The sequence below is a fragment of the Lucilia cuprina genome, chromosome 5 (genome assembly GCF_022045245.1).
Source record: "Lucilia cuprina isolate Lc7/37 chromosome 5, ASM2204524v1, whole genome shotgun sequence".
NCBI classification, from domain to species: domain Eukaryota; kingdom Metazoa; phylum Arthropoda; class Insecta; order Diptera; family Calliphoridae; genus Lucilia; species Lucilia cuprina.
This window is the reverse complement of record NC_060953.1, coordinates 55113115-55124783: the sequence shown is the minus strand read 5'-3', so window position 1 is coordinate 55124783 and position 11669 is coordinate 55113115. Positions and strand designations below refer to the sequence as shown.

General features: G+C 28.8%; 1 protein-coding gene across 4 annotated transcripts in view; it reads left to right on the top strand.

The window, feature by feature from the left end:
- The first annotated feature begins 87 nt into the window (after window positions 1-87).
- LOC111676897 (U-scoloptoxin(01)-Er1a) overlaps window positions 88-11669 on the top strand; it is a 17239-nt gene continuing 5657 nt past the window's right edge. Inside the window, exons 1-2 of one of the 4 annotated variants that reach the window (XM_046953287.1) lie at window positions 88-105; window positions 7493-7814. In XM_046953287.1, coding sequence (XP_046809243.1) covers window positions 7629-7814 — 186 coding nt within the window. In that variant the 5' untranslated portion in view covers window positions 88-105; window positions 7493-7628. Of the gene's footprint in view, window positions 106-6900; window positions 7003-7489; window positions 7815-11669 lie in introns of those variants that run through there. The other 3 variants (XM_046953286.1, XM_046953285.1, XM_046953284.1) reach the window with 3 other exon arrangements.

Sequence of the window (11669 nt, the reverse complement as noted above, 5' to 3'; positions counted from 1 at the left end):
AAACAATAAATTTGTTAACAAAAAAATTAAAAAAAAAACTGCATTAAATTAATGCAATGATTTGACTGAAATCGTCAAGTGTGAAATTATTTTGGTTTCTTTTGCGTAAGTTTATTTTTTTCACATTTGTTTGTAATAATTCACAAAAATAAAAAGAAGAAGTTAAGAAACAAACCAAAGTCATGTAGAAAAAAAACACCCACTTCTTTTTGCTTTTCTGAAAACTGGCCTAAACACAAAGTTGTTAAGAAAATTTAACAAATTAACTTTTTTAAACCACCCATTCTCATGGTCATTGCATAAGTAATTTGTTCAACATTTCAACGGATGTTCTGCCCATCATTTGTGTAAATAGGATGTATTAAAAAAAGTATGAATGTATGAGTAAAAACGAACATGATTAGCAAGTGGAATTTTAAGATTTGTTCTTGTATTTTTTATATTTCCGTTTTTGCATTAACTGGGTCTATTACTTTAAGATATCATTTTGGTAGAAAACTTACCCGTTGGTTTGTAGGCCTAAAACTTTAATTATCAAGATGAGAAGTTTAGAAGTTTTTCTAAAGTTCCATTCGATTTTCTACATATATTTTTTTAATTCAGTTTTTTTTTTTTCATGAAAACTTTTTCTAAAAACTTTACTGGGATCAGTCTTCTATTAAAATCAATTTTTATTAACTTTATTTTTTTTTTTTAAACTTCTTTTTGATCAGTTTTATACACAATCTAGTTATCGACATATCGATCACATTTCTGTGTAAAATTTCTTTGATCAATTTCTATAGGACATTTTTTTCTGTAGAAAACTTTATTGAGAACAGTTTTCTATAAAAAAAACTTTATTGAAATCTAATCTCTCTAAAAAACTTTATTTAGTTATGTTCTCTCTAAAACACTTTATTGAGATATATTTACTTTTTCTCTTGTGAAATCTGTTTTCTCTATAATACTTTATTGAGAACCGTTTTCTATATAAACCACTATAAAGATCAATATTCTCTATAAAACTTTATTAAAATCAAGTTTCTCTAAAAAACATAAAGAGAAAACAATAAAGAGAAAGCTGATCTAAACAAGCTGATCTAAACAAGCTTTCTCTTTATTGAGAACTTTACTGGGATCAGTTTTCTTTATAAACTTTATTGTGATTAGTATTTTTTACAAAACTTTATGGAGATCAGCATTTTCTAGAACTCTTTATTGAGATCAGTTTTCCTATAAAAAACTTTATTAAGATCGGTTTTCTCATGAAAGTTTTGTTATCAGTTTTCTCAAGAAAGATTTGTTGAAGTAAATTTTCTCTAGAAAATCAAGTTTCTTTAGAAAACTTTATTTAGATCAGCTTTTTCTTTATTGAGAACAGTTTTCTCTGGAACACTTTATTGAGATCAGGTTTTTTTCTAAGAAAGCTTTCTGGATTCTGTTTTTTCTAGAAAACTTTATTATGTAATAGTCTATCTATAAAATTTTATTGAGATCAGTATTTTCTAGAAAACTTTTTTGAGATCAGTTTTTCCAAAAAACTTTATTATCAGTTTTCTCCAAGAATGTTTTGTTGAGTCAGTTTTCTCTACAAAATTTTATTGATATCAGTTTTCTCTAGAAAACTTTGATATCAGTTTTCTCTAGAAAACTTTGAGATCAGTTTTCTCTAGAAAACTTTGAGATCAGTTTTCTCCAGAAAACTTTGAGATCAGTTTTCTCTAGAAAACTTTGAGATCAGTTTTCCCTAGAAAACTTTGAGATCAGTTTTCTCTTCTTTGACATCAGTTTTCTCTGGAAAGCTTTGTTAAAGTCGATTTTATCTGGAAAACTTTGATGAGTATAAGATTTCTCTATTAAACTTTGTTGAGATCAATTTTCTCTTTAATGCTTTAATGAGATCAGTTTTCTTTTATTAAGAATACTCTTCTTTCTAAAACTTTATTCAGATCAGTTTTCTATATAAAACTTTATATAAAACTTTGATCAGTTCCTTAAGCAAACCTTTTAATGATCAGTTTAAATCTAGAAAATTGATTTAAACTGATCATTAAAATTAAATTTTCAATAGAATTTTTTTTTCAGATTTCGCAATAAAACCGAAAACCAACGTGCGGCACAAAATATCCACACATAGGACGTAGTGCTTCGTGCCACTTTAATCAAATCTCGTCTATAGTTTTATGATCAATCTTCTATAAAAACCTTTATTTATCAGGTTCCAAAAAAATACTTTTATCAGTTTTATCATAGAGAATATTTGATCAGTTTTTAATAAAATAAACTTTTTTAATCTATTTAATATTTAAACAGTTTTCTACAATAACATTTGTGATCTGATTTGTGCTAATCGTGAAAGATTATTTGATCAGGTAAAATAAATTTTTTCTTTATAGAAAACTTTTTCGATCAGTATTCTATAGAATACTATATTTGATCTTTTTTCTTTAAACAGTTTTCTACAAAAATATTTGTTATCACTTAATCAGTTTTCTACAGAAAATTTTATTTTATCAATTTTTGGAGAGAAAATAAATAATAAAAATATTCTTATGATGTTTTTCTATAAAAATCTTTGTATATTTTATAATAACTTCTCTATAGAAAATATTTTTGATCAGTTTTCTTCTTATGATTAGTTTTCATATAAAAAACTTTTTTGATCAGTTTACTTTTTTGATCAGTTTTCTTCTTATGATCAGTTTTTATATAAAAAAAAAACTTTTTACGTTTTATGATCACTACTGTGTAGAAAACATTTTTGATCAGTTTTGCTTTACTTGATCAGTTTCCGTTATAAAAATAGTTTTTGGAACAGTTTTCTAAAAACTATTTTTAATAATTTGCTACCATTAAAATATTTGAATTAGAATTCAACAAACTTATTTTAATCAACTTTGGATTTTGTGATCAGTTTCATTAAAAAACACTCTTTTTGATCAGTCTACAAAAAAAAAAAAAAAAAAATAAACAAAAGAATCGTCTAAAGCTGTAAACCGTTTCTGTAATAACTTAACATTTTTAATTATTTTCCATATTTGTATAAATAAATACTCTAAAATATCAAGAATTTTCAATCTTTTTAAATCTAGATTCTAACAAAAAAAATCTTCCAATTAAAGCATACAGTGAGATAAACTATTGACCAAATATACTCTGGTCCATACTGTGCTAGAGGATGTCACATCACATGCAGACATAAATTAACTATTCATTCTTCTAGTTTAGTTTTTTCTAGTATTTTTTAACAATTTTATAAAATACTTTAAAACAGTGACCGTTTTATAGTTTTAAATGTCAATGAATGCTGCTGTTGTGGTGTCAAGCTACAATTTAAGAATTTGATCCACTTTCAATGATAATGAAGTTTATTTTTTAGTGTTCGTTTTTTTTAATATTTTATAGTTATGGACAGCATCAACAAACAACAAGTGGTTGAAAGTTGAACTGTAGAGCTGCTGTTTGGGAGCAAGTGCAAAACAAGTGTTTTGCATCAAAGAATTTATTATTGTATTTATAAGTTTTATAATTTAAATAAACTAATCTAGTTGCGTTTTTACATTATTTTAAATCTTAGATATTCATAGCTAACGATATTTTATAAAAAGAACATTTTTTTTTAATTTTCTATAAAAAGAACATTTTTACAAAAATATTTTATAAAAAGAACATTTTTTTAAATTTTCTATAAAAAGAACATTTTTACAAAATTTTTTTATAAAAAGAAAATTGATCAAAATAATTCTATAGCAAATATTTTTTTCTTAAACGTAAATATATCAAAATATTTCTATAAATCGAAAATTTATCAAAAAAAAAAAACCTTCTTTTCACACATGTTTCTTAAGTCTTTTGTTTTCAACATCATCCACATACATAATTTAATTTTAATTAATTGTTATACTCATTCATCAACATTTTACAACCACTTCACACTTGTATTTAAATCCTCTTTAAATAATGACCATAAAGTATTTAAAACTTTAATAGCTTCACAAAAAGAACTCTTTCCCGATCTCTCTCGCTCTCTCTCGCAGAGACTATTAACAAATGACCTTCACAACAAATTAAGATCAATTACTAGTTATTGTAAGAAAATTAAGAAAAAGAGTGCATGAGTAAGTGAAAAATATAATACAAGAGATCGTCTTAATAATAGAGAGATTAAAATGATCATAAGCATCAGAAAGATGATCATTATGATGTAAAAAATTAAATGCTCTTTTTTTATAGTAATAATAACATTAGTATTAGTAACAACAGCAACAATGTAAAAAAAACATATAATCAATTGTTAACTATACTGACATGTCAATGGAGTTTGTCATAATAGTTGCCAGATGGAGGGATTGGGTTATTTTAAGGCTAATCAAATTAAATTTACTTCCAAGTTCTTTATCAACAGTTAAGGATATTAATATATTTAATATAAAGTCGAAATGCTATAAACTAGACTATACACCATCCTATAGACTAGAATAGACTATAGACAAGACAATAGACCAGGCTATGGACTAGACTAAAGTATATTATAAAACATACATATTAAATGTCAACACTTTCGTTAAGAAGCAGTGACAGGCGCACAATTAAAGTCTAATATATAGACTAGTTAATAGTCTAGTCTGTAGACTAGACCATTGTCTGGTCTATAGACTAGTCCATAGTCTAGTCTAAAGACTACTCCATAGTTTAGTTTATAGGCTAGTGCATAATCTTGTCTATAGACTAGTCAGTAGTCTAGTCTATATATTAGTCCATAGTCTAGTTTATAGAGTAGTCCATAGTCTAGTCTATAGACTAGTCCATAGTCTAGTCTATAGACTAGTCCATAGTCTAGTCTATAGACTAGTCCATATATACTTTAGTCTATGGACTAGACTAAAGTATATTATAAAACATACATATTAAATGTCAACACTTTCGTTAAGAAGCAGGGACAGGCGCACAATTAAAGTCTAATATCAAGACTAGTCCATAGTCTAGTCTGTAGACTAGACCTTTGTCTGGTCTATAGACTAGTCATAATCTAGTCTATAGACTAGTCCAAAATCTAGTCTATACACTAGTCCATAGACTCGTTTATATACTAGTCCGTATTCTATAGATTAGTCCATAGTCAAGTTTATAGACTAGTCCATAGTCTAGTCTATAGACTAGTCCAAAGTCCCGTCCATAGTCAAGTCTATAGACTAGTCCATAGTCAAGTCTATAGACTAGTCCATAGTCAAGTCTATAGACTAGTCCATAGTCTAATCAATAGACTAGTCCAAAGTCCCGTCCATAGTCTAGTCTATAGACTAGTGCAAAGACCCGTCCATAGTCTAGTCTATAGACTAGTCCATAGTCTAGTCTATAGTCTAGTCTATAGATTAGTTCATAGTTTAGTTTTTAGACTAGTCCATGGTCTAGTCTATATATTAGTCCATAGTCTAGTCTTTAAACTAGCTCATAGTATAGTTTTTAGACTAGTCCATAATCAAGTCTATAGACATGTCCATAGTCTATTATATGGTCTAGTATATAATGTATAGAATAGTCTAGTCTAATCAATAGTCAATAATTCATCGTTTAGTCTATAGACTAGTCCATAGTCGAGCCTATAGACTATAGTCTTTAAACTAGTCCTTTGTCTAGCCTTTAGTCTAGTCCATAGTCTAGTCTACAGACTAATCATTAAACTTATCCATAATCTAGTTCATAGTCTATTCTTTAGACTAGCCATAGTCTACTCTATAGACTAGTCCATAGTCTATTCTATGGTCTAGTCTATAGAATAGTCTTTAAACTAGTCCATAGTTTAGTCTTTAGACTAGTCTGTAGTCTAGTCTAAAGTCGTGTCTATAGAATAGTCCATTATATAGTCTATAGACTAGTCCAAAGCCTTGTCTATAGACTACTTCATAGTCTAGTCTTTAGACTAGTCCATAGTCTAGTATATAGGCAAGTCCATAGTCATAGTATAGGCTAGTCTAGTGTAAACAATAGTCTAATCTATAGTGTACAGACCAGTGTAAGATAAATTGTAGAAACCAGTCAAAGCAATAGTGTAGAGACTAGTCTAGTCTATATTGTATAGGCTAGTTTAGTCTAGTCTATAGTGTATAGACCAGTCTAACTATAGTGTATAGACTAGTCTAGTCCATAGTGTTTAGACTGGTATAGTCAATATTGTATAGACTAGTGTACAGTGTATAGACCAGGATCGGCTCCACGGGGTTGGTGGGTGGTGTTGGGTAAAAAGAAAAGTTCGATCCAACCTCAGTATATACTATTCTAGTCTACTCAGTATAGACAAGTTTAGTCTGTGGTACTAGTTAAGTTTATAGTGTATAGACTAGTCTAATCTAAAGTTTAGTCTAAAGTCTAGTCTATAATCTGGTCTAATCTACTGTCTACAGCCTAATCTATAGTCTAATGTATAGTCTGACTATAGACTTGTATAGTCTATATACTCTGTAGTATAGTCTTTAGTCTAGTATATAGCGTAGTCTCGATGGATGGATGCTTGGGTAAACTATAGTGGGAATTATTTACTAGACATATATATACTTATTATAATGTGGCAACACTTTCGTTGAGTAGTGGTGGCAGGCGCACAATCAAAACAAGATGAGTTTTTTAAACCCCCTTTTGTTGTTGTTGTTTTTTGTTATTGTAAACTTTGGCTCTGAGTTCGTTAGTCAGTGTATGGTTGAAGTTTTTGTTTTGCTACTGTTAAATGATCATAATGATGTTGCCACTATGAAGATCATAATGATGACAATAATGACTTTGTTGTTTCGTTTGAATCTTTTTCTATTCACTTTGAGTGTGACTCTTCGTTTAGGTTTAGACACAGTATGACTTAGAAGCTGTGTGTTTAATTTTGGAGTTGGTATAAAATAAAAATGTTTGCAGATTTTTTAAGCTTTTGCATTAAAACCAGACGCGAAGTAACACGTGCAAATAACAGAGCGTAGGCTCAACGAGAAAAAAAAGATTAAAAGAATTCTAGCAAAAATTGTTTAAAACTTAGAAGTGCGTAAATATATAAAAATTACCTTAAAATTAAAAAAATAAAAATCAAATATATTTTTTAAAAGTCTAACTATCAAGAAGAAGATTAAGTGAAACCGCATCTATTAAGCAATCATTTGAAAAAGATTTTGTGGTGTTTTTAAGATTTTCAATTTAAGAAAAAAAAACAGAATTATTTGTACATTTTGTGGTTGGAACAAACAATAACAGACATACACATAAATATTTAAATGATAATTTACAATTACAACGTGGGAATGTTGTACAAATAAAAAACCACTCAAGTGTTTGCAACAAATTTATAAACTTTTTAAAAACTAAATTAATCCTTTCAAAAGCTCTTGAGAGTTAGAACGTACTTTTTAAAGTGTTTGAATTTTTGATTTTTTTCATCGTTCCGTTGATAGTGTATAATTCCAGAATTATCGTGTAAACAAACCATCTATCAATCTTTAAACAATTTATTTTTTTTTCTTTTGTGTTGCAGCAGCATAAACAATACAATCACTGCAATCAGTAAAATTATAAAAAGAAACTGCAACATCAACAGCAGCATTATCATCAGCAACAATAGCATCAGTATTGCAGACTTCTTTTACACTTCACTTACAATCTAAAGACAAATTATGGTCCATAATAATAGTAGTAGCAGCAGCAACAATACCAACAACAACAATACCCAGTATTCAACATCTTCTTTGAAACAAAATAAAATCATGCAACGAAAACATCTTCGTCTTTTACAACTGCCTCAAATTGTTGCAGCTACTGTCATTTTTGTTTTACTATTCAATTGCATTTGTGTCAGTGGGGTAAGTACAAAGTTTATCTATGTGTTTTTTTTTTCCATATTGTTAGTTCAACTCCGATGTCTGTCTAACTATTAAGCGAACATCCCTGCAACCACCTCTATCTGTCTGCCTGTCTATCAGACTCAATGTTGCATTTGTTTTTCTTTTAAAAATTTTAACCAAAAAAATCATGTACGAGAGTATATACTTTGGAATATGTTCGGCTGAATGCATTATTTATATTATTATAATTTTTTGTTGTTGATCTTTGCTATAATTCGTGTACTTTAGCCATTACATCAAATTACATTTTATTAAGGTTTTTCAGATTTTTTTTTTTTATTTTTAAAACGAAAAGTGAAGGCATCTAAATGTTATAGCAATTTTATTGGCAATACAACGAATTTTATTTCTTTTAATTTAATGGTTGTTGATAAACATGAGAACTTTTTTTCTATAAATATCTAAATAGCCCTTTTTTGTAAACTAAATTACTAGCATAAGAATTATGCGTTTTTACACTCACACTGTATTATTCCAAATAACTGTTCATGTTATGAACATTCTATAGATGAAACTATATTCAAAACAATATTTCAAAATAATTTAAACAAAAAAGTATTAATTATATGAAACTACAGTCTTCAAATTTGACTTGATCTAGAGAGATTCTCTTATCGTCTAAATTATATTCAAAACAATAGATGTAAGATTTCTATAGTTTAGCCTCTAGTCCAGTTAACAACAAGTCTAGTTTATAATCCACCTTATAATATAGTTTATGGTCTAGTTTATAGTCTAGTCTAAAATTTTGTTCATAGTCCAGTTTATCTAGAATATATACTAGTCTCTAATTTAGTATATTGCCTGGTTCATAGTCAAGTCCACATTCTTGTATACAGTCTAGTCTATAGTCTTGTCTATAATCTAGTTTATAGTCTTCCAAATAGTCTAGTCCTTACACTAGACTAATGACAAGTTAAGAGTCTAGTTCAAAGTCAATAACCTAGGTTATAGTACCTTGTCTAGTCTATAGTCAAGTAAATAGCCTAGTCTATAGTCAAGTCTATAGTCTAGTCTATAGTCTAGTCTATAGTCTAGTCTATAGTCCACAGTGGGGCAGAATGGAATTTTTTTGGAAATAAATCTGGCATTTCTAAGCGGCTGATCCGATCGGTATAAAATTTGGCGTGAGCGTAGCCAAGGAGTACTCGAGTTTAAGTTTTGAAGATGAAACCCGCAGATGCCCCAGGGACGGAGCTGTGGCGGCTCAAAGTAAGGTACCTACGACATGTAAAATTTTTAAACTCGTGCCATTTTTTTGTTTTTCACCCAAATACAAAGATTTTTATATTTTCTAAAAGCGCTCGACGAGATCTTGAAAACTATGATTTATATCAAAATTTTAATAGGGTCGCAGATAGCAACAACAATTTAGTCCATATTTATCCCTTAATATCTTTTTTTAGTTAGATATGGTCGAGAATTTTCATATCTAACTAAAAAAAGATATTAAGGGATAAATATGGACTAAATTGTTGTAGCTATCTGCGACCCTATTAAAATTTTGATATAAATCATAGTTTTAGAAATTTAACAAATATGTAATATATGACAAAATCTTTATTTATGAACAAAACTCAATGAAATCTTCAACGCTTGTTAAATTTGTCATTTCAAATAAGAAAATGCAAAAAAAAATTGAAAAGGTCAAAGGGCATCCCGCAATTCCCAAAAATAGGAGTGAGAATCCCAAAAATGGGATTTTTTACATTTTTGCCCGTAGGGTCCACATTTCTTTCAGGGCTGGGAAAATACTTTTGAAGTAAATAGAAAACATATTGAGGTTTCCAAAACTGCTTTCAGTTTTCTGATCTCAGCTTTGGGATTTTAGAACATGTCGCCCAAAGTTGAAGTTTTGATAAAAAATAGGTCATATTCGGAAGGACGAAGTGGCAACATTTTCAAAAAATAGGACAAGTTTTTTACGCCAAAGCGTTCTGCGTAAAGATACATTTTAGAAAACTAAAAAAAAGGCAAAAATCTAAATTTTTTTGAATTTTTAAAATAAAAAAACGTATATTTTTGGATCTGTAAATGATATTGATCTGAATTTTGTTGTCTAACTAACAAGAAAAAATTAAGTCCATTTGGTCCAAAATTACGCCCGGTATTCAAAAAAAGGCGGACCAAGGTATGGTAAATCTTGTATCACTAAATTTTTAAATGCCTATAACTCGGATATTATAAGAGATAAGTAGTATGTCCAAGCATGTTTTTTCAAGATCTCGTCGAGCGCTTTCAGAAAATATAGTCTAGTCTATAGTCTAGTCTATAGTCTAGTCTATAGTCTAGTCTTTAGTCTAATCTATAGTCTAGTCTATATTCTAGTGTAAAGTTTAGTCTATAGAATATACTAGAATAGGCTATAGTCTAGTCTATAGTTTAGTCTAGTCTATAGTCTAGTCTATAGTCTAGTCTATAGTCTAGTCTATAGTCTAGTCTATAGTCTAGTCTATAGTCTAGTCTATAGTCTAGTCTATAGTCTAGTTTATAGTCTAGTCTATAGTCTAGTCTATAGTCTAGTCTATAGTCTAGTCTATAGTCTAGTCTATAGTCTAGTCTATAGTCTAGTCTATAGTCTAGTCTATAGTCTTGTCTATAGTCAGTCCGTAGCGCCTAGTCTATAACGTAGTATATAGTCTTGTGTTAAGTCATGTCTGGCATCCAGTCTAATTTATAGCTCAGTCTATAGTTTAGTCGAAAGACTAGTCTATAATCAAGGTACAATAACTAAATCATATTTTACACTATTTATCATTCACAAAGTAATAAGTTTTATTATAAGGTTGTAACAGCTTAATGTATCCGCTACTTACTCCATCTCAAACATATATGAAATTCTAGTTTTATTCGACAAACGATATTTATTCCCCAATGCCCATGAGAACTATAACAACGCAAAAATCGCATCAATTGAAATGAAAAGAAAATGTAGTAGCAACAAACTAAAAACAAAAATAAAAAATCCGAAAAACAAAAAAAAAAAAGACAGAAACTGTCAACCAAATTGACAAGAGTGATAATTCAATTCAAGTGATTGCACACATTTGTCTCTCGGTTGTCTATGATAGTGATCTACACACTCGTTTTGCCATGACGATATTATGTTCCTCTAAAAGTCTTTAAAAGTAAACAAAAAGTAATACTTCCATAAAATACAACAACTTTACAAGAAGAAGAAAAAATACTCCCACGCCAAAAAAAAGCAAACTTTAACTGAAACAAGTTGCAACCGCTACAACACAAACAAAACAAAATCTATAACAATTACCCACATAAAAAATAGGTGTAGAAATAAGACACACAACAACAATATCTTATGTTATGTGGTGCATTACAATTTGGAAATGCCACATAATGTAAATAAAGCCGAAAAAGAAGAAGATGCTGCCAAAATATTGCAACAATTGCAACATGCATAATCATTTACCAGAGAAAACAGTTGAGTACTTAAACAAGTTAAAAAGCACTTGCACCTTTCATTGGGGTAACAAATCGTTTATCGTCATCGTGCGATTTTGTGGTGAACGTTGAGTATTGCGGCAAACAACTACGATTATTAAAAGAAAATCAACCGATTTTATTAACATTGTAAAGATTTTAAAATTACAATACATGTAGAAAATTAATTTACAATGCAAATTTTGAAATACAAGATTAAAGGGGAGGGATTTAATATAAATTTATTAAACGGTTTTATGGAAATTGTCTTTAGTCTAGTCTATAGTCTAGTCTATAGTCTAGTCTATAGTCTAGTCTATAGTCTAGTCTATAGTCTAGTCTATAGTCTAGTCTATAGTCTAGTCTATAGTC